Raw genomic sequence first — 21,763 nt, forward strand, 5'->3', positions numbered from 1 at the left:
CCATGTTGGAGAAAGTGCCCAGGAGCTGGTTGATGGTTGGTAATTGCCCAATCTTTATTAACTTAATAATTCATCTGTGTGACCCTGAGGTAACTTGCTTTGATCTCTGGTCCTTTGGTGAGCTCCAAGGATGTTGGTGGGATCAGAGTCCCCAGAGTTCAGAGATTTGCGGGTCAAGTCTGACTTCCATGGTTTGAAACTAGGTAGAAGAAAGTGTGTCTCAGAGGCCGTGACCAGCAGAGGTACCTGCAGGTGTGGTGGAGGGGACCCTGATATTGACTGGGAAGACACCCACAGGTTCCAGTGCCCCATCTTCCAGAATTGCCTTCCCATCCTCCCCCACCCCTGCAGGAGGTAGACAGTCCTTCCCAGATGCCCTTCAGAAGTCAAGGAGACCTTAGAGCCATCTTAGCTGGGAAAACCAGGGCAGCTGACCCACCCTCCTGGGAGACCCTCCCATCTTTCCCACAGACTTCACTCTTGAGGACTTGGAGAAGTGTGTGTGTGGGGTCACCTATATTCACAAACCATGGATCCAGATCCCAGCCTCCTCCCTCAGATCCTGGAGTCCAGGCCCCAGCCTCCTCCCTCAGACCCAGGGAACCAGACCCCAGTCTCCTCCTTCAGCCCATGGGTGCAGACCCCAGCCCTCAGCCCTGGGACCCGCTCCCTCTCCAGCCCCGCCCTCACCTTCTCCTGCAGTAGTCGCGCCTCCTCGTCGTCGTCCTCTTCGTCCTCGTCGTCGTCCTCGTCCCCCAGCGCCGCGTACTCCTGCGTGAAGGGCACGGCTCCCTGCGCCGCGTGGAAGCGCAGGCGGTAGAGCAGCCGCACCCACTGGCCGAAGGCGCAGTCGCGGGTCTCGCGGGGGCCGCGCAGCTGCAGGTAGAAGGCGCGGCCCGTGCGGAACTTGACCTTGAGCTGCCGGCGGCTTTCGTCGTGGACGAAGAGCTGCACGAACTGCAAGGGGAACAGCCTGGAGGGCGGAGGGATGGGGCGGCCTCAGGTGCAGCTCCTCCCGCGCCCCTTCCCCTGCCGGGGAGGATGCCTTTCAGCTTCAGCGACTCCAGTTTCAGTCCTTCCCACCCTCTTCCCCCTCCCGTCTCCCGCGTCCTCTCCTGAACCCCAGATCCAATACCCAAAGGACTACTAGATCCCACTTGGACATTTCATTGACCCTGGGACACATAAGGTGTCTCCTTCCCTCAAACCTGTCCAAGTTACCCCCGACCCCCGCTTCCTCTAGAGGCGTCCCTGACTCAACCTCTCCCAGGCCTCATCCTGTCCTGCCACCAGATCCTGATGGGTCCACCTGTGAAAGGAACCCCACAGTTCAACCACCCTGAGTTTCACCTGGCTTGGCACAGCAACCCTGCAGCCTACGAGTCCGCCAGAGGGCGCTGGTTCACACCTTAGCTGGGCTACCTGCTCAGAACAGGGTAGCCGTGCTCAGAAAAGTGCTCACCGTGGACCACAAAACCCTGCAGGGTCAGACCTTCCCTTACCTCTCCACCCCACCTTCTGCACCTCCAGCCATACTGGCCTCACTGTTCCATCAACACGCCAAGCTCCGTCCTATCCCAGGATCTTTGCGCAGGCTGTTTCTTCCACCTGAAACAAACCCTCTTTCTCCAGCTCTCTCTCACATCATCGCCCTCAAGTATTTCTTGGGTAGCACCTGCTCAGGGAGGTCTCCCCTTTGCAGACCTCACCATGCTCTCTGTCTTCTATGCCCCGGTAGACCTTGGCCTGTCTGACAAATCGCCATTTATTCTGCCTGTAAAACATGAACTCCTTAGGGATTTGGGTCTGATTTTTGACCAGTGCTGGCTCCCTAGTACCCCAGCTGGTATTAGCAGGTGCTCCATAAATGCTTGTTGCATATTTGAGTAAAGGAACTGCTCGAGCCCCCAGTTGGACTCAAGGTCCAACAAGGCAGAGGAAGTCCAGAGAGGGTGGACAACTTGAGGTCACACAGCAGGGACTGTAACCCACGTCCTGGTTTTTTTTTTTTTTTTTTTTTTTACAGTACTGGGGCTTGAACTTAGGGCCTTCACCTTGAGCCACTCCACCAGCCCTATTTTTGTGTTGGGTTTTTTCTCGAGATAGGGTCTTGTGAACTATTTGCCCAGGCTGGCTTTGAACCTCGACCCTCCTGACCTCTGCCTCCTGAGTAGCTAGGGTTACAGGCATGAGACACCAGTGACTGTTTTTTTTTCCCCCCCCTTGGGTGGTACTGGGGCTTGAACTCAGAACTTTGCATTTGCTAGGCAGGCACTCTACTGCTTGAACCAGGTCTCCATCCCTTTTTGCTCTGGTTACTTTTGAGATAGGGTCTGTTTTTTGCTCAGGTCAATCTGGACAGTGATGCTTCTATTTTATGCTTCCAGAGGTAGCTGGGATGACAGACACCACCATTCCCAGCTCTTTCCAGTGAGAGCATATATATGGGGTTTCCCCAATATATATATTTTTTTGCCTGGACTGGCCTGGAACCCCAGTCTTCCTAATCTCAGCCTCCCAAGTAGCTTGGGATGCCAGATCTGTGCCTCTATTGGTTGAGATGGAGTCTCACAAACTATTTGTCCAGGCTGGCCTTGAACACGATCCTCTGAATCTCAACCTCCCATGTAGCTTGGATTACAGGCGTGAACCATGCACCTGGCTTGGTATGTTTGCTCTTAACCACAGCACTGGGTAGCCATTTCCCCCTCTGGCCAGACAATATTGCTTCTGGGAATTGATCTGACAGACACCCTTATACCTGTGCAGACTTACATACACCAGTGTCCTCTGCCACACTGGCCATAACCCCACATCACTGGACAAGCCCTCAGTGTCCGTCAGTGGGGGACTTGGTTTTATCCCCCAAATGAAGAGTAACTGCACTCTCTGTGCCAGTGCTGTGGCACGTGCTTCATGGCTCATCCCCTGACAGCCCTGGAAGGTGGGTTCTCCTCTTATCCCATTTTCTAGATGAGGAAACTGAGGCACAGACAGCAAAAGCCAGTGAGGAGGGAATGAAGGCAGGTGGTGGTGTGGGGTCAGTCTTCAGGCCCAGTTTGCAGAGCAAGGATGCTAATGATGAGGAAAGGGTCAAAGTTGCCCTTAGCACCTTTACCACTCTCCCAACCCTAGGTCATGACTCAGTGAGTGGTGAGATCAATTGAGGGGACAAAATGATTTAAAATAACAGGCAGGTGATCAAAAACAAATCAGGACACCTGGGACTGGGGTGTGGCTCAAGTGGTAGAGCACTTGCCTAGCATGTGTGAGCCCCTGAGTTCAAACCCTGGTACTACAAAAAAGAAAAATGTTCTCCACTTAGGCGGGGTGGGGTGGGGGATAAAAAGGTTGTTACGGTTGAGTGCATCTGTATCCATTACACTCATTCTTTACTTTTTTTTTGGCGGTACTGGGGTTTGAACTCAGGGCCTCATGCTTGCTAGGCAGGTGCTCTACCACTTGAGCCAGTCCACCTGTCTTTTTTGGGTTTTTTTGAGACAGGGTCTCACTATTGTAGCCCAGGCTCACCTGGAACTCTCGATCCTCCTGCCTCAATCTCCTGAGTGCTAAGATTATAGGCGTGTACCACCATGCCCGGCCCACTTCTTACTTTCTTCCCTTCCTTCTTACTCTCTTCTTTCCCCCTGCCCCCGCTTCATTTTTTCCCTCTTTCATTAACTGTAAGATAGGATGAAAAAAGTAAAGGCCCCTGGCAGAATGTGTCTGCAAATATTCAAATACACTATGAGTATCAATGTTTGCAGCTGGAGTCGGGGGGCAGGAGCAGAGGATGTGGAACAGTCTATCTTGTGACATCTGTTTTGTACTTGGGAGTGTTTACTTTCTCATGTATTTGTGTGACATTTCAGTTAAAAAAAAAAGAAAGAAAAAAAAAAGAAACTAAGGGGTACCATGGCACACAGGAACTGTGATATTTGTGACTGTGAGAAACCTGAGGTTTCAGGCCCAGGCCAGCCAGCCCCACTGTGGGACCCTGGAGAACCTGCTCCCCCTCTCTGAGCTTCACTTTATTTGATGGGGCCTCAGGAGCCCCACCATGAGGATATGAGGTAAGAGGTGAGATTATGAGCTGGGCACTGTGATGCATGCCTATGATCCCAGCACTCAGGGAGGCTGGGGCAGGAGAATCCAGAGTGCCAGGCCAGCCTTAGCTACATAGTGAGACCTCACCTCAAAAAATCAAAGAAGTGGTCTGGCAGACTGGCTGAAGGGATAGTGTGCCTACTTAGCAAGCATGAGGCCCTGAGTTCCCTGCATAAATGGTCACCATCCTGGCCTCTGCAGGTTGTCACTGAGGGCGTCCCTTCTGTCACCTAGTCCCTGATTTCTGGCCCTTTGGATTGCCCTGTCCTTGTTCTCCCTGGAGGACAGCAGCCCAGAGAGGACTGGCAGCAATCACAGTCCTGGGAAAATGGGGCAGGAGTCAGGGTGCCAAAGGTGTGGGTGGAGGAGGCCTAGGTCAGGTGGGACAGTCACCCGAGGAGCTGCAGGTGTCCATTGTCCTTGGCAGGGGTGGCCAGCAGCAACAGGTCTGGGAGTTCCAGGGCTGGACTGGAGGCTGCCACCCCCATGGTGACCTTATTGGCGATTTCTCCAAATCGGGTCACCTGGAGCCAGAAGTCAGAGGTTAGAGGCAGGATAAATTGGACTGGGGGACAGAATTGGGTAGGGATCAAAGGTCTGGAACTAGAGGAGTTGAAAATCAGGTTAGGGGCCAGATATCTTGGGATAGAAGGACAAGAATCATTATGGGTGTAAGGTCAGGGAAACTGAGGCAAAGGACTCAGAGGCAGGAGCTACCGGGGAGAGGTCGGAGGTCATTAAGAGGAGTTGGAGGTCAGCAATTCCACGGGATGGATTAAGGGAGAACAGCCAGAGTAGGCAGGGCAGTGATTGCCCAGGTGGAGAGGGAGGGGGCTGGGGTCCTGGGGTGTGGGGGGGCGCCACACCTGCACAAAGTTGCTCTCAAAGATGGGGAAGTCCCGCAGCTGGTCGAATTCTCCGCTCAAGAGGTGGCGTTGGAGCCGTCCAGGACGGCCCGAGGGATAGGCTGGAACCAGGGGGCATTCTAGAGAGGTGAAGTTGAGGGGTCTATCCCAGGAACCCTGGCCTGAGCCTTCCAACAGGCAGGGCCTAGGACTATCCTGAGCTGAGCTGGAGGAGGGTGTTAGATGTCTCCCAATTGCTGGCCCCATTCCTTACTGGTGCCCTCACTATCCCGCACCAGGTCCAATCCCTCCTGGCCTGACTCTATCTCTCACCTGCCATCCCACCTGGCCCCGCCTCACCTGCTCCACCGAGGGCGGACTTAGACTCTTGCCCCTGCTTCATCGCAATGCCCCGCCCAATAGTGGGAGCGGAGGGAGGAGCCGGAGGGAGATATCGAGGGGGCGGGGCCACGGGCATTGTGACGTCACAAGGTGGGCCTGTTGGCTGACATAACAGATTACTCCTAAGGCTATGGCGTCACCGGGAGGACAAGCCCTAGAAACCCGGATGGAGACATGGCCGCCCCGCTGAGATTAGGCGTTGGCTGCGAATGGGCTTGAGCGCGCATGCGCGAGGATCGGCGCAAGCGCACAGGCATCAGAATGCGTCCTGTAGCTCCCAGCGTACTCTGCGGCTCTCATCAGCCGCTTGGCTGGTGGGACGGGGTTGAAATGGTGGCTGCAGGTGCCGGGGCAACCCGGTTGCTTTTGCTCTTACTGATGGTGGCAGCAGCGCCCAGCCGGGCCCGGGGTAGCAGCTGCCGGACTGGGGCCACTGCGCGGGGGGTGAGTGGTTATTTAGCTCAGCGCAGCAGGTGGGGCCGAGGGAAATCATGGGTCTGCAGGTGGATTAAGGTGGCTACGAGGCCGGTCGGGATTGAGGGAAGAGGTGAGAGAACCAGGAGAAGCGAGGCCGCCTCCGTGCAGGTGCTGGAGGGAGCTCGGCCTGCACCGGGTCGCCGCGTTTGGAAGAGAAAGCCGGAGGATCGCCGAAGGTTCTAGTTGTCAGTGAATGAGGGGGCGGGGCGGAATCGGCTCCCGCGGGTTGGCTGCTGGGGAAAAGCGGGGGTGGGACAAATTGCCTCTAGGACTTTAAGTAGTTGTGGAATGTTCATAAGAGGGTGTGGCCAGAATGGAATCTTAGCGAATCAGACGTCTGGGTGGCTAAAATGCAAATGTGTGGGGCGGTGCTCCAGGAATTAGCTAGTTCTGTCTCCTGAATATGCATGAGTAGATCGTGGCGTGCAGTTGCGCAGGCGGGAGAGGGTGGAGAGGATGCAGAAGTAGAGGAATTTGAAATCAGAGAAAAGGTTTAGAATCCTGGACTTACTTGACGGGGGCGGAACTCGGGCAGTGTCTTGGCTATTGGGGCCGTTAAGGGGAAGGCGAGAACATTTGGATGTCACCGTGCAAACAGAGCGAGGGTGTCCTTTAACTCATGAATTTTTATGATGCAGGCGTGAAAGTGACCTGGGGATAGTTGCTTTAGAGACGACGGTACCGATTAAGTATGTTTGTTAAGTCTTGCTTCCTGATGATGGAAATCTCGGTCATGAATATTCATGAGTGGGCGGCCCTGGGAGAGTAGGACCATTATCGTGAATGATCGGATATGGACATGAAGATAAGGCTTCTTCTTTAGTCCGTTGGTCTGTCCTGGGGCCTGCCCTGTCCGGATCGTAGGTGGGCCTCATCTGGAGCCCCTCTTCTCTCCTGCAGGCTGGGGCGGAAGGCCGGGACAGCGAGGGCTGCGGCACCGTGGGGCTGCTGCTGGAGCACTCGTTTGAGATCGGTGAGTTGGATGATATCCCCGCCTGGACTCACCTGGTGTCCTGTGCAGTGTGAAACCCGACATCCATTACTAACTGGGGGGTGGGGGATGGGAACAGGGACTCCCACATGAGCAAAGAGAAAGAGTGTCTTTAAATGTCCCTAGACCTGTATGACAAATCCTACAGATCAGAGCCAACTCTTCCCCTAGTTACGGTTCCCTGATTTTCCTGCATTACCGCTGACATTCTCAAAGCAGTCTCACACAGTAGGTCTAAGTGTTAGTCCCAATTTCCAGAAGAGGCCGGGGGCCTGTGGCTCACGCCTGTAATCCAGGCTAGTCAGGAGGCAGAGATCAGGAAGATCGTGGTTTGAAGCCAGTTCAGGCAAATAGCTTGTGAGACCCTATCTTGAAAAAAAACCCATCACAAAAAAGGGCTGGTGGAGTGGCTCAAGGTGTAGGCCCTGAGTTCAAGCCCTAGCACTGCAAACTCCCCTCCTCCCCTATTTTTCAGAAGTGGAAGGTGGCTCAGAGTAGGCACCACACCGGGTCCCTCAGTCAGTGAATGGCAGAGCTGGGGCCAGTTCCAAAGCTCAACTTAAGCACCATGACAGGCGGGCTCAGAGCCAGCTGTGAGAACTGCCCAGGACTTAGGAATGGAGTCAGAGACCTTAGACTGGGGGGCACCGTTACAGTGAGGCCAGGCCCCCCTCCACAAATGCGCACTCAGATCCTAGTCAGCCCAGAGGAAACTGAGACTCTCACAGGTTTGTCACTGTCCCGGGGTCACCTGGCAAGACAGTGGCAGGCCTTGGGAGCACGGTTGGAGTTCATTGGCTATGACTGCCTTGTGAAGCAGGAGAGCAGGATGTCATGGGGTATCCCCAGTTTGCAGATGAGAACTGGGACCTCAGGGGTGAAGAAGCCACCTGGTCTCTCTGGGGTAGGGGCCAGGCCAAGACTGGCATCCAGGTCTCTGGGCCTGTGCCAGGGTTGAAGGGTGCAGCGGGGGGGTGTTCTCTGAACCCTGGCTCCTTGCAGATGACAGTGCCCACTTCCGGAAGCGGGGCTCACTGCTGTGGAACCAGCAGGATGGCACCTTGTCCTTGTCTCAGCGGCAGCTCAGTGAGGAGGAGCGGGGCCGACTTCGGGTGAGGTGGGGTCCTCAGGGCTGGGCTAAGAGTGGGAGGCCCCCAGCCATCTCTCTGGCTATCCCACCGGTCCTTGTGGCTGGTCCAGGCTCAGTGGTGTTTCAGTTCTTAGTGTCCACAATAGTGTGTGGCTCAGGGATGCCCTACCACCATAGGTTTCACTTGGTGGGCTCCTGTCACCTTTTCAGGTTCAGCCCGGACATTTCCTGATCACACAGAAAAGCTGGGATTAGACAGGAGGGCCCTTGTGTGTCTGCTTCATGGCCTCCTCACAAAAGCCTACACCACTCAATCCTGCTTCTGTTCCCATGAAGGAGGCTGGAAAGCAGCAGCATTATCTGGTGGGGCCTCGTGATTCTTTGTCCCTAAAAGTTTATTGCTTATGGAACTGGTCTAGGTGTGGGGTGGGAGTCAGGTGTGGCTGGATCTAGGTGCTAGAAGAATGTCCTTGGGACTCCTGTCATGAGCTGGGTCCTGCTCTCCAGAGCTGCTTCTGTCCCAGGTAGGGCTGCCTGGCTACATCGGCCTTACCCATTAGCAAGGCCAAGTCAAAGAGTGGGATGCTGGGCAGGCGACACTGGAGCACTGCCCCTCTCACTGGCACCTTTCTCTGCACGCCCTGCAGGATGTAGCAGCCCTGAATGGCCTGTACCGGATCCGGGTCCCAAGGCGGCCTGGGACCCCTGATGGCCCAGAAGCTGGTGGCTATGTCTCTTCCTTCGTCCCTGCGGTGAGCGAGTGACAGGGCCCTTCCTCCATCCTCGTTCCCCATCTCCCCTCAGTGGGCAGAGGGCAACCTGGAGCCTTTGGCCTGGTGTTGGTCCCATGGGAGCAGTGTGATGGACCCTGGGGGAGGCTTGTGTTTGGACCTGTGCCAAAGGTGACAGGAGCCAAGGGAGGGCTTTGAAAGATTCTGTCAGGGAGCAGCCCTCTCCCCTCCCCTGACCTTGGCACCCCGCCCTCCACAGTGTTCCCTCGTGGAGTCACACCTCTCAGACCAGCTGACCCTGCACGTGGATGTGGTGGGAAGTGTGGTGGGCGTGTCGGTGGTGACGCACCCTGGGGGCTGCCGGGGCCATGAGGTGGAGGACGTGGACCTGGAGCTGTTTAACACGTCAGTGCAGCTGCGGCCCCCCAGCACAGCCCCCGGGTGAGGAGAAGGGTCAGCTGCGAGGAGGGAGGGCGGTTCCTCAGCTGGCTGCCTCAGGGGCTTGGGCAGCCCTTCAACCCCTTTCCTTCCCTTTATTTGACCCAGCCCCGAGACAGCGGCCTTCATCGAGCGCCTGGAGATGGAGCAGGCCCAGAAGGCCAAGAACCCCCAGGAGCAGAAGTCCTTCTTTGCCAAATACGTGAGTGGAGCCATCCTGTCCTCCCGGCTTCCCCCAGGTCCTACCCAGGTGGCCCAGGCCTCCCTCCTGTCCAATGTCCCAGGCACGTCCCCCTGGCGCCTGGGCAAAGGGGTCAGGGCTGTGGACCCTCCCAGGTCAGTTCATGAAAATGGTCCCAGCACTGTGTGGCTGTAGGAGCCCAGACAGCCCCATGACTTGTAGATCTGTGGGCACAGTAGTCCCAGGCTTGTGAGGAGAAGAGCAGTGTGGAGGTAGCCAGGTGAGACCAGGCCACTCCAGGGCCCTGGCTGGAGCCACTGAGCAAGGCTCCTTGAGGGTGGCAGAGTTCAGAGGAGGGAAAGGGCAGCTGGAAATGGGGGCCTGCAGGAGGCTGGGCAGGAAGGCAGAGGGGAGCAGGCTGGGAGGCACGAGGCCCTGGGAGGGAACTGGGAGTCACAGGGCAGAGGTGCAAAGGAGAGGAGGGTTTGTGCAGCCAGAAGCAGGTGAGCGGGGGCTGGAGGCTGAGGTGGGCCGGGGGCTGGAGGGTTGAGTCCTGGAGGAGGCTGGCTCCACCAGTCCTCTGTCCCTGGAGGCTGGAGGGCTGTTAGGCTGCAGTGGTACAGGCCCAGCAAGATAAAGGCACAGCAAGACCTGTGAGGGGGGAGGTTGCTAGTGCCCCTGGCCAGACGAAGCGCTCAGCTGTGCTGAGCACCTGCCCCAAGGGTCTCATAGCTCCTGACCTCAGGGCAGTCTGATAGCTGTGTGGCAGGGAAATAGGCCCAGAGAAGCCACGACTTTGACTTTGTGTGGCTCTGCCCTGTCACTTCTTGTGGGCCCAGCCCTCCCGATGCCCCAGGAGCCTGCTGACCCGCGCTCCCTCCCTCCCCAGTGGCACCTCATCCTGGGGGGGGCCGTGTTGCTCACAGCCCTGCGTCCTGCTGCCCCGGGGCCCGCGCCGCCGCCACAGGAGGCCTGAGTGAGGATCCTGACCCCTTCCCACCTCTGCCCCTCCTGCCCTGCCAGCCCTGCCCCTGCCTGTAGTGACGTAGGGGACCTGGGCCCCTTCCCTGACGCGACTCCCTCATGCCGGCCCCCTCCCCGCCCCAGACAGAGCAACACCTGCACTCACCTCCATCTCTGTCTCTCTGTGTGTCTGTCTGTCCTCCACCTGGCTTGCAGTGGATGTACATCATTCCTGTCGTCCTGTTCCTCATGATGTCGGGAGCACCAGATGCCGGCGGCCAGAGTGGGGGTGGGGGTGGGGGTGGCAGTGGGGGTGGTGGCCGGTGAGTAGCCATTCCTCTCCCCAGGGACTCCATGCCATCCAGAGTGGCTTGTGTCCTTGGTCATCTCAAGAAGGATTTGCCAGCCCCTCCCACTTCCCCAGGAGCCACCTGCACAGCCCCTTGGCCTCCCGAAGAGCCTCCTTCCTGTTGGCTGAGGGGTGTTTGCTGCAACCCTGTCTTCCGTGACCCCGCCCCAGCCTTGTTGGCTCCCTGTCGCCCTCCAGCTGGAGCCCCAGCTCTGGGCCTTTGCCCTCTGACTGCCCCACCCACCCTGCAGTTTGGGAACATGCCAGGTTCTCTCCAGCCTCTGTGCCTTTGTCCCAGCCAGGCTCCACACCGCCCACTTCAGCACACTGGGCCAGGTTCCACACTGAGGAGGTGGTGGCTGGGACAGGCTGGCTGTGAGTGCCATGGTTTCCACTCACCCCTGCACTGCCTGTGGGGCTGGTGTCTGGCCTGGTCTGCCCAGTGTGGGGATGTGCCCGGCCTTCTGTGTGCCCGGCTGAGGAGCAGTGTGTCCAGGGAGAACCCAAACCAGCTGTTAGCAGAGTAAGGGCCAGATGGTCTAACTAGAGCCGTCCCTGGGCCTGTCTACCCCCAGATTATCCCACCCAAGATGTGGCAGCAGCGTGGGGGTGCTGGTTGTCACCCTGTCTAGTTAGGAACAGTACCACTCTTGGCACGTCACACATTTTGAAAACTCCCAGCTCCCAACAGCCAGTGTGACTCGTTTTGTCTATATGAGCCAAATGGCTTTATTGGATTCTGTGCACTTAACGTTATTCAGAAATACGAGGAAGTAGCCGTGGTCACCGTAATTGCTGTGTGAAGCTCAGCTGTCACGTGGCAGTTGATTAAAACCGTTCCCCATCAGCCAGCAGTTCGCTCACTTGTGCCTTATGTGGTTGGAAATAGGCCTGCAGTGAGTGTCCCATCACTCTTGAGTGTGTGAATGGCGTCCTTGGGACGTGTGAGTGTGTAGTGCTGTGACAGAGTAAACAGGTTCCTAGGAGCTGAAAAACAGCAGGAGTGGTGCAGTGGCAAGTCCCTCCCCGCACAACCTACGGGAACTAGTGTCTCCCTCTCTTGGCAACACGAAAGTACTACATTGCGGGCACTGTCCTGCACTGGCCACTGTGTCCCTAGACCTTGTCAGCACTCAAAGTGGACTTGTTCCCCATACTCCACCAGAAATGTGGACTGTGGCTCCCTGCCCACCCAGATTGGATGGAACGGGGGCCTCAAACGTGCTAGTCATGTGCTTTACCACTTGAGCCACGTCAACGGCCCTTCTGTCTTTATTTATTTATTTATTTGAGACAGTCTCAGTAACTTTGCCCACATTGAACTTGAACTCGCTATCCTCCTGCTTCTGCCTCCCAAGTAGCTGGGGTTATAGGCATGCATCACCACACCACAGCTTCACATCCTGTCTAGTTTGAGATCTCTTCCCCAGTCATGTGCAGGACACCTTGCTTCACTTTTGACTGGAGCTTGGGTCTCCTCATAGCTGATTGCATCCTTTCCCTGGGAGACTTCAACTGGCCTTAAGCCAGCACTTGCTGTGTGGTGTGTTCTAGTTGGTGTCTGAGTTCCTCAGGCTCCCCAGGGCTCTGTCCTTACTACATGTCTCTTCCAGTTCTTGCTGGTCCCTGGGGGCTCATCACTCTTGTTTTACTGGGCAGGGTATATGGGGATTTACAGTCAGATCTGCAACCAGTGCCCTCTGCAGCCCGCTGACTGGTGGCAGCCGGTGGGCTGTCCCCTGGCTAGCATTCCAAAGTGAATAGTTTGGCAAAGCTGTTCACTCTTGTCCTCTCCTCCTGATAGGATGGAGAGGTTTCTGTCGCTTTCTGTGAAACTGGCTTCAGTTCAATTCATTGGTCCCCTGGTGAGGGGTCTTGGGGTTGTCCCAGGGGTTCTGCAGGAGTCTCATATTCCTGTGTCATTAGTGTGCACATGTGTGTTGAGGAACACGTGGCCAGAGAGGACTTGTATGTGTCACTATGATGCTTGCTGTCCCCTTGCTACTCTTCACACCAGAGGTCCCCAGGCTCCCCCTGCCCCACCCTACTGGTCGCCAGACCCTGGGTCCCATCTGCTTCCCAGATCCTATGCTTCAGAGGCTGCTTAAATCAGCGCCTACCCTGCCAGGACAGTTGCTCCAGGACCTTTTTCCAGGAGCCTCAAGGAGCAGCACCCTGCTCTGGCTCAGGCCTGGCCACCTGCACCACCATTCCTGCCCCTCCTGCCCCTGTGGCCTCGGCCTCAGCTCGAGTCTCACCCTCTTCAGGACTCTCAGTGTAGCCACCTCTGTGGCCTCCCAGCCTCCAGCATCCCCCACCTGCCATCTGTCCCTTCATAGGGGGCTTCTGACAACACAGCTGACCCCACTGATTCCCTCCCATGACTTCTCAGCAACCCTAGGGCAAAGTTCCAGGCCCTCAGCTTGGCATTTGAAGCCCTTAACGAGTGAGTGAGAGTCAGGCCCACCAGGCCTGACTGTAAGCACTGCCCTCACCTCCTGCAGCCCGGTCTTCATCCCACCTCTTCCTGCTGTGGCAGAGCTTCTGTCTCCATTGTCCTGACTCCAGCTCAGCTCTCCTACTGGCTTCAGGTCTAAGACAGGAGAAGGGACTGACCCCACCATCTACTGCCTCACCCCTCAACACCCTGCTCTGCTCCCTGGTAGCCTTCCAGACCTAGGATTTCATGCTGTCATTGAGGTGTCCTTAGCGTGTGGCTGTATGACACGAAATCTTAGGGTGCGAAAGGCTAAGTGGGGAGACTGCCATCCCACACTGACTTGTAGAAACAACTCTATAGGTGTCTTAGAGGAAGGCTCCGTGTCGGAGGAGTGAGCTTGTTCTTGGGTCTCTAGCTGTTGGCCCACCCACTTCGGCTTGCACCCCTACTTAGCAAGGCATGGCAGTATTCTTATGAAAGGAACGTACTCAGTTTGGTGCAAGTCTCCCGGTTTTCTCTTTCTCGCATAATACAGCCCCATGCACCTCTCTCTGTGGGACTGCAGGGAAGGACCCACCATTGAATCACTGGGGGCGGGGTGCGTGGGGAGATAGGATCACGGTTGGGGACAGCCTGAACAAAACGTTGATGAGAACCCTGTCTTAAAGAACAAGCCAGGCTTGGTGGTGTGTGTCTGTAATCCCAGGTTGCAGTCCAAGGCTGGCCCCATGCAAAAAGCACAAGACCCTATCTGAAAAATAACTAAAGGAAAAAAGGGCTGGTGGAATGGCTCAAGTAGCAGAGGGCCTGCCTAGCAAGTGCAAGGCCCTGAGTTCAAACCCTCAGTATTGGAAAAAAAAAGCTGATAAAGTTTATATATTAGGAGTAGAAGTGTTCATTTGTACATAGTTTTGCAAATTCCCCTCCCCATCCAACAGTCCTTCCCTTCCCCTGGCCTTGTGTCCTTTTCTGGGGACCATTCCAGGGACTAATACAGCTGTATTGCAGTTCCACTTGTGGCCATCAGGTGGCAACAGAGCCTCACTCAATGCCTCCCAGGGAGGCTGGTGGTGCTCTCCACACAGAGGTGTCCTGTTGGTCCTTTGGGCGGGGTCAGATCGCCTGAGGCCTCTGTCCTAGCAGGTGCTGTCTTCAGAGTCACTGGGTGCTGATTTTCCAATCTGGTCATGCAAAGTCCTCCCGAGCTGAGGAGGAGAGTGGAGAGTGGGGCAGGAACCCAGCAAGAGCTGTCATTCCCCTGTCACCAAGCTCTGATTTGAGTCCAGGAGCCCATCCCCGGCAAACCCAGGGGTCTCTCCCTGTCTTGGTCCTGCCACTTACATGCTGTGTGTCCGTGGGCAACCCACTTCCTAAATCTGAGCCTGTTCCTTGTTTTCCTCCTTCTTGGGCCTGGCACAGGCCTGATTCCCTCCAGGCAGTATCCAACATCCAGGCAGTGTCCAGCATCCAGGCAGAGAGAGAAAAGAGAAAGAACGGTGTCATAGTTGTGTTTCTGGGGGACAACCTCCTGCCACAGGCCTTGGTAGCCTCTGGCAGACACCACCCCTTGCTCAGAGCCTGTGGACTCCAGGGCAGCACAGAGAAAAGGTGAAGAGTCTTTGGGGAGCCTTCAGGGGCCCCCCTGAGACAGGAGGGGCAGGCTCAGAGCAGAAGGCCATTGGGATTCAGAAACGGGAAGGAGGGGGAATGAAGAAGGGACAGAGAGAAGAGGGAACCAAATGAGGAGAGGGGAGAGGAAGGGGGAGATGAGGAAAGAGGTTCAGAGAGGAGAGAGGTCAAAGGATGGAAGAGAGGAGGAGAGAAAAGATGGACGTGAGGGCAAGAAAAAGAGAGAAAGGACCACACGGGAGGGGGAGAGACGAGGAAGAGAGGGGAGAGGCAGATAAAAAAGGAAAAGACAGGCAGAAAGGAGGGGAAAAGACAAGGGAGTGAGGAAGGAAGGAAAGAAGGAATGGGCAGGGAGGGAAGGGCAAGGAAGCTGCACAGTGGTGGTGCCCGCCTGTAATCCAGGTACTTTGGAGGCTGAGGCAGGAAGGTTGAGAGTTCCAGGCCAGCCTGGACTGCATATTGAGGCCCCATCTCAAAAAAAAAAAAAAAAGGAAATGGGGATAAGAAGGAGCAATAAAGAGAGAAAGGGGGAGAGGAAGAAAGGAAGGAAGGAAGGGGGGAGAACACAGGAAGAACAAGAGAAGGAGGAAGAGGAGGCGGGTGGGTGTCTGGGGGTCCAGTCCAGTCAGAGAAGACAGGGCAGGATGGGGGTGAGGAAGGAGACAGAGCCCAGGGGGTGGGGGGGGGGAGCGTTGGAGTCACAGAGAAGAAAGGAGAGAGCCAGAAACACCAGGAGAGAAAGGAGAGTGGCAGAGGAGGAGAAAGATAACAGGAGGAGGGAAAGAGGGGGCAAGAGAAGCAGAGAACAGAAAGGGTGATGGAGGTAGGGAGAAAACGAGAGAGAAAAAGGAAAAAGAGAGGGAGGAAGTTGAGAGTTAAGTGGGGGAAACTCAGAGAGGGAAGGGAGAAGCGAGATAAGAGAAGGAAAAGAAGGGTAGCTAAAAGTCAGCAAAAGGAGAAAGATGGAGAGGGAGTGTGTCTGATGTAGGAGAATGAGTGTGAAAGACAAGGACAGAGGGGAGGAGAAATGAGCAGGAGGGAAGGAGGGGGAGACAGAAGTGTGTGTGTGGGGAGGGTGAGACTGAGCCAGGCAGGGCCTGCCCCACCCCAGATGCCCTGTGGAAGGAAGGTGCCAGTCAAGTCAGAGAGGGGACATGGCAGGTGAAGGGAGGTAGGAGACATAGCAGCAGCCCCGGACACAGCCCTGGTCAACCAGGCTCCCTGGGAGCTTGTCACCTGAGAGAAATGCATAGTTGGGGGGAGGGCTGAGTGAGGGGGGGCGAGATGGAGGGAGGGCAAGAAAAGAAGGAAAGAGGAAGAAAGAAGGAAGGAAGAAAAGAAAAGATGGAGAAAAAAAAACAAACCCGAGGATAAAAAGCAAACAACTTGTGTATCCAGTCAGGTCATCAGACCAACACTGTAGCTGACAACAACCTTGTATAAAATATTGCCAGGAGCCTGTGGCTCACGCCTGTAATCCTAGCTACTCAGGAGGCAGAAATCAGAATGGTGATTTGAGGACAACTCCAGCAAATAGTTCATGAGACTGTATCTTGAAAAAACCCATCACAAAAAGGGCTGGCAGAGTGGCTCAAGGTGTAGGCCCTGAGTTCCAAGCCCGGTCCTACCAAGAAAAAAAAAAAGAATTGTAAAAGCATCAAATTTCTGACAAGACCTTAGAGAATAGCAGTGAACAGCAGGTCATCTCTTTCCTGAGTGCTGTGTTGATCTGGGAAATTTAGACTTTCATGTGGATGGCCTGGTGACACAGGGGGCCCAGGGCCTTCAGAGTCATCCACAATGGAGAGACCCCCAAGGACTCTATGTCAGGGGCAGATCCTGCCCCTGATGACTGCCATTGGAGGCCCCCCAGTCCTGAACTGACACCATCTGATAGAACAATGCCAGATGCAAGGAAAGAAGTGACCAAGAGCAATGGCCAGCAGACAGTGACAGGCCTGGTGAGGGCTTGAGCAGTGGGAGGGTGAGACAAGGTTAGAGACAAAGCAGCAACAGGCACAGGGCACTGTGCTGAGAGAACAGCCAGAGGGGCAGAAGGGGAGGACACTGGTCACTGTGTCCTTCCTGGTCCTGGCTGTCCTTGGACAGATGCCCAGGACCTGGAAGGGACACTACCAGAGCATGGACCACAGGATAAAAATAACAGCAGCACTGGGGAGCCCAGGTCCTGCAGATCACAGGCAGCCCCAGGGACAGGAGCCAAGAGGGACAGGGAGGAGGAATCAGGTGTCAGAACTGATGTGAGGGTAAGAGAGCCTGTGCAAAGCAGAGACAAGAAACAGTGAGGAAAGTGGTCAAGGAAGATAAGATAAAAGGCAGGGGAACTGAGTAAGGTGGAAGTGACTTTTGACCTAAGGAAGGAAAGAAGAAACAGCGGGAAGGGAGGCTGAGGGCCTCCTGGGAGGAGGGATGTGCAGAGGTAGCAGGGTTAGTGGAAGAGACTGGGTCAGGATAAAACTAAGGAGTGAAAGAATAGACGGAAGGTTCAGGAAAGAAATGAGGGTGAGGACAGAAAGAAAATAGGAAAGAGGTCCCCCAAAAGAGAGTGGGTGGAATGAGGATGTCCCAACTGCATAGATCCCAGCCCCCAGCACCCCCATGTCCCCACAACCCTCCTTGTCCCCAGAGCAGGTCTTGGGTCTCAGGAGCCTGTGCTGTGGGAAGGGCATGACAGGCCCAGGGGCTGGGCCTTGAGTGAGGACCCAGGGCAGGTGGGGGCGAAGGTCCCAAAATAGGTGGGGATCAAAAGGTGACAGGAAAGGGTGGGTTTGGGTAAGAGACAAGATCAGCATTTAAGGAAGACAAAGGAGAAATAGGAGTGAGTGTGTGAAATACAGAGAAAAAGAAGGGAGAGAGAAGATGGAGGTGGGAAACTAGAGAGGAAAGGAGGAGAGGGCTAAGAAGGAGAAAAAGGATGAGTACAACAGGGAGGAAAGAAGGAGAAGGTGAAGGAGGAGGAAAAGGAGGACAAAGGAGGAGACTGTTGTCAGAGGAGATGGAGGAGGAGGAAAAAATGGAGGACAGGAGGAACTGAGGAGGAGAAGATGGGGAGAAGGAAGAGGCAGAGGAGATAGAGGATGGGAAAGACAAGATGAGATGGAGGAGGGGTTGGAGCAGGAGAAGAGGAATAGGAATAGAGAAGGAGGTTAAAGGAAGAGGAGATGGTGGAAGAGGAGCAGTAGTAGGGGATGGAGGAGTAGGAGATGGAGAAGGAAGAGAAGGGAGCACAAAAAGGAGGAGGAGAGGAGGAGGAGAAGAGATGGTAGAGGAGGAAGAGATGAAGGTGGGGATAGTGGGGGAAGAGGAGGAGGTGGAGAGGGAGGTGACAGAGATGGAGAAAATGGAGATGGAAGATGAGGAGGAAGATGAGATGGGAGAAGAAAGAGATGGAGGAGGAGAAAAGAAACGAGGAAGTGGGAGAAGAGGACAAAGGGCAGAAATAGTGTGTGTGTGTGTGTATTGCAGACAAAAAGAAGGGAGAGAGAAAATGGTGAGAAATGAGAGGAAAAAAGGAGAGAGCTAAGAAGAAATGAGGTGGGGTGAGGACATCAATGGAGGACAGAATGAGAAGATGGAGGAGGAGGAGGACAAAGGATGAACAGCTAGTGGAGGAAGAGAAGATGTTGAGGGAAGGAGGTGGAGGAGGAAGAACAAGTAGAGGTCTAAGAGGAGTTGAGGAGGTGATGGGGAGAAGGAAGAGATGGAGGAGACATGATGGAAAAGAGATGGAGGAGGAGGAAGAGGGGAGGAGGAATAGGAAGAGAGGGTGAGGAGGAGAAGATGGTGGAAGAGGAGAAGCAGCAGAGGATGGAGGAGTGGGAGATGGAGGAGAAGGAAGAGAAGGGAACACAAAGAGGAGTAGGAGGGGATGAGGAGGAGAAGAGGAGATGGTGGATGAGGAGAAAGAGATGAAGGTGGCGATAATGGAGGAAGAGCAGATGGCGAGGGAGGTGACAGAATAAGTGAAGATGATGGAGAAAGACGAGATGGAAGCTGAGATGAGAAGGAGGAGGAGGAGATGGAGAAGAAAGATAAAGGAGATGAGATGGAAGAGAAGATGGAGGAGAAGGAGGAAGGGGAGGTGAAAGAGGAAGAATAGCTAAAGGATGAGGTGGAACTGAGAAAGAGGAGATGGAGAAGGAAGGGATAAAGAAGGAGGAGAGAGAATAAGTATGAGAAAGAAGAGATGAAGGAGAGAAGAGGATGGAGGAGAAATGAGAAAAGTGGAGGAGAAAAGGAAGAGGAAATGGAGAAGAGGGAGGGAAAAGAGGACATATAGGAGGAGGGGAAGAGGGAGGACAAAGGAAAGAAAATAAGGAAATGGGGAGGGGCAGGTGAAGGAGGAGGGAGGACACGGAGAAGGAGGAGAAAGATAGGAGCTGGAGAGGGAGTTTCAAAAGGAGGAGGAGGTTGAGGAGGAGATGAAGGAGGAGAAGAGACAGGAGGAGATGGAGAAGGAAGACATGAAGGAGATGATGGAAGGGGAAGAGAAGAAAGAGGGTGGTCAAGGAGGAAGAAGATGGAAGAGAAAGAGATGGAACACAAGGAGAAGGTGGAATAGGGAGGGATGGAGAATAAGGAACAGAAAGAAGAGATGGAGGAGGTTGAGGAGGAGGAATATAAGGAGGAAGTAGAGGAGAAGGAGATGCAGGAGGAGGAAGAGAAGAGAGGACAAACAGAAGGAGGAAGAGAGGAGGAAGGTTGCGTAAGAGACCAGACAAGGATGATGATGAAGGATGATGATGAAGAATGATGAGAAGGAAAGGAGAGGAAGGAGGATGAAAAGTAGAAGGAGGAGAAAAAAAGATGATGGAGGAGGAGATGAAGGGAGAAAAGAAAAGAGGAGGGAGAAGGAGGAAAAGGGTAAGATGGAGGAGGAGAAGAGGAGGAATGGAAGAAGGAGGTGAAGGGAGAGATAGAGAAGGAGGGGATGGAGGCAGATGAGGAGAAGGAAATGTTTGCGGTGATGGAGGAGGAGGAGCTTGAGGAGGTGGTGGAGGAGGAAGAGGAGGAGATGGAGGAGGAGGAAGAAAAAGGAAGAGATGGAGGATTTGGGTGAAGAGGAGGTAGAGGAGGAGTAGATGGAAGATGAGGAGAGTGATGAAGGAGAAGGAAGGAAAGTGAGAAGGAGGAGACTGAGGAAGAGGAGATGGGGAGGAGGATGAGATGGAGGAGGAGGAGGTGAAGGAGGAAGAGCAGGAGATGGACTAGGAGAAGAGGGGGAGGAGGCAGAGGAGAGGAGCTGATAGAAATGGAGAGGAAGGATGAGGAAGCAGAGGAGTTAATGGAGGAGTTGGAGGAGGAGGTGAGGAAGAGGAGATGGAGCAGCAGGAGGAGAAGATGGAGGAGGAGGAGCAACATCAGGAGATGGAGGAGATGGAGAGGAAGAGAAGAAGGGAAGACAAAGGAGGACCATGAGGAGGAGGAGGAAGAGGAAGGAGGAGGAGGGAGAGTGAGAAGAGAGGAAAAAGAAGAGACAGGACAAGGAGGAGGAGGGAAAGGGGGAAGAGAAAGATGAAATGAAGGAGGAGATGGTGAAGAGGAGGAGACGGAGGAGGAGCAAGAGAAAGGAGTAGATGGAAGAGGAGGAGGAGCTGGAGCTATGGGAGGAGGAGAAGGGTGATGAGGAAGAGATGGAGAATGAGGAGTGGAAAAGGAAGAGGAGATGAAAGAGAAAAGAAAGGAGGAGAAAGAGGGAGTGGAGGAGAAGGGGAGGAAGGAGGAGGTGGGTAAGGAGGGAAGGGAAGAAGGAGGAGGGCAGCAGAGGATGGGGAGGAAAAGAAGAAAGGATGAATGGGGGAAGGAGCAGGGAGGACAGAGTAGGATAAGGAGGCAGGGAGAAGAAGGTGGGTGAGGAGGAGGATGAAAGTGTGGGGAGAAGCTGGGTGTGGCTACTCATGCCTGAAATATCAGCACTCTGAGGCAGAGGCAGGAGGACTGTGAGTTCAAGTCTAGCCTGGGCTGCAGGCCTCAAAAATCCAAAGAGGAGAAAAAAGGAGATAGAAGAGAAGGAGATGGAGGAGGAAGATGCAGGTGGAGGAGGAGATAGGGAAGGGATGGATGGAGGAAGATGAGGGAGCAGAGGAGAAGGAGAGGAAAGAGGAGTAGGTGGGAGGAGGAGGAGGAATAGCATGATGAGCGTGGAGGGTGCAGAGGAGGATATGGAGGAGATAGTGAAGGAGGAGGAGACAGAGGAGGAGTGCAGGAGGACTAGCAGATGGAGGAGAAGCATGAAGAGATGGAGGAGGAGGAGATAAAATAGGAGATGGAGGAGGAGATAGAGGAGAAAATGGAGGAGGAGGAGGAGGTAGAGGAAGAGATGGAAAAAGATGGAGGAGGGGGAAATAGAAGAGGTGAAGGAGGAGATGGAGGTGGAGGAAAGATGGAGCAAGAGTGGGAGACAGAAGAAGAGAAGGACGTGGAGGAGGAGGACATGGAGGAAGAGAGAGGAGATGAAGGAGGAGATAGAGAAGAGGAGGAGATGGAGAAGGAAAGATAGAGAAGGAGAAGGATGAGGAAGAGGTAGAGGAGGAGATGGAAGAAGAGGAGGAGATACAGGAAGAGAGGTGATGGAGGAGAAGAAAGAGGAGATGAAGGAGGGGATGGAAGAGTAGAGGAAGGATATAGAGAAGTAAGAGGAGATGAAGGTGGAGGAGTGGAGGAGGAGATGGAGGAGGAGGAGATGGAGGAGAGATAAAGGAAGAGGAGGAGATAGAGTAGAAGATGGAGAAGGAGGGGGAGATAGAGGAAGAGAGAGAGGGAAGGAGGAAGAGAAAGATGAAGGAGGAGCTGGAGGAGGAGATGGAAGAAGAGAGGGAGGAGATGGAGGAGAAGAAAGAGGAGATGAAGGAGGAGATTGAGCAGGAGATGGAAAAGGAAGAAAGGGAGGAGATGGAGGAGATGGAGGAAGAGAAAGATGAAGGAGGAGATGAGGAGGAGGAGATGGAGAAGAGAGGGGAGATGAAGGAGGAGAAGATAGAGGCAGAGATGGAGAAGGAGGAGATGGAGGAAGAGGAGATAGAGGAGAGATAGAGGAGGAGGAAGAGATGAAGGAGGAGGTGGAGGAGGAGGAGATGAGGAAGAGAGGGAGGAGATGGAG

The 21,763-nt window shown here is 54.7% G+C and overlaps 3 protein-coding genes and 1 long non-coding RNA gene across 10 annotated transcripts in view; 2 read left to right on the plus strand and 2 right to left on the minus strand.

The window, feature by feature from the left end:
* Positions 1–29: 29 nt before the first annotated feature.
* Positions 30–5,575, minus strand: Garin5a (golgi associated RAB2 interactor 5A). 4 transcript variants are annotated; one of them, XM_074058036.1, is made up of 5 exons: positions 5,313–5,575; positions 4,974–5,092; positions 4,501–4,631; positions 691–973; positions 30–246 (listed from the first exon to the last, which is right to left on the minus strand). In XM_074058036.1, exons 1-5 carry the CDS (start codon positions 5,428–5,430, stop codon positions 58–60), a joined length of 840 nt encoding a protein of 279 aa, XP_073914137.1. In that variant the 5' UTR covers positions 5,431–5,575; the 3' UTR covers positions 30–57. The 4 variants fall into 4 exon arrangements, with proteins under 4 accessions (XP_073914137.1, XP_020015617.2, XP_073914138.1 ...); XM_020160028.2 differs by having other exon boundaries at positions 30–199; positions 5,313–5,569; XM_074058037.1 differs by lacking the exon at positions 5,313–5,575 and having other exon boundaries at positions 30–199; positions 4,974–5,302.
* Positions 5,576–5,595: 20 nt separating this feature from the next.
* On the plus strand, positions 5,596–11,425 carry Emc10 (ER membrane protein complex subunit 10). 4 transcript variants are annotated; one of them, XM_020160025.2, is made up of 8 exons: positions 5,601–5,798; positions 6,732–6,804; positions 7,825–7,934; positions 8,560–8,664; positions 8,903–9,084; positions 9,190–9,283; positions 10,152–10,238; positions 10,442–10,581. In XM_020160025.2, exons 1-7 carry the CDS (start codon positions 5,616–5,618, stop codon positions 10,236–10,238), a joined length of 834 nt encoding a protein of 277 aa, XP_020015614.2. In that variant the 5' UTR covers positions 5,601–5,615; the 3' UTR covers positions 10,442–10,581. The 4 variants fall into 4 exon arrangements, with proteins under 4 accessions (XP_073914134.1, XP_073914135.1, XP_020015614.2 ...); XM_074058033.1 differs by lacking the exon at positions 8,903–9,084 and having other exon boundaries at positions 5,596–5,798; positions 10,442–11,425; XM_020160024.2 differs by lacking the exon at positions 10,152–10,238 and having other exon boundaries at positions 10,442–10,687.
* Positions 11,426–13,871: 2,446 nt separating this feature from the next.
* Positions 13,872–21,763, minus strand: part of LOC141418173 (uncharacterized) — an 8,651-nt gene continuing 759 nt past the window's right edge. Inside the window, exons 2-3 of the mRNA XM_074058608.1 lie at positions 14,356–18,763; positions 13,872–14,219 (exon numbers count right to left, since the gene is read on the minus strand). Coding sequence (XP_073914709.1) covers positions 17,651–18,763 — 1,113 coding nt within the window. The 3' untranslated portion in view covers positions 13,872–14,219; positions 14,356–17,650. The remainder of the gene's footprint in view (positions 14,220–14,355; positions 18,764–21,763) is intronic.
* The window catches only part of LOC141418067 (uncharacterized), a 7,434-nt gene continuing 2,694 nt past the window's right edge, over positions 17,024–21,763 (plus strand). The window contains exon 1 of the long non-coding RNA XR_012442702.1: positions 17,024–17,091. This is a non-coding gene — a long non-coding RNA (uncharacterized lncRNA). The remainder of the gene's footprint in view (positions 17,092–21,763) is intronic.

This window comes from Castor canadensis, chromosome 16 (assembly GCF_047511655.1).
Source record: "Castor canadensis chromosome 16, mCasCan1.hap1v2, whole genome shotgun sequence".
In the NCBI taxonomy this organism is placed as follows: domain Eukaryota; kingdom Metazoa; phylum Chordata; class Mammalia; order Rodentia; family Castoridae; genus Castor; species Castor canadensis.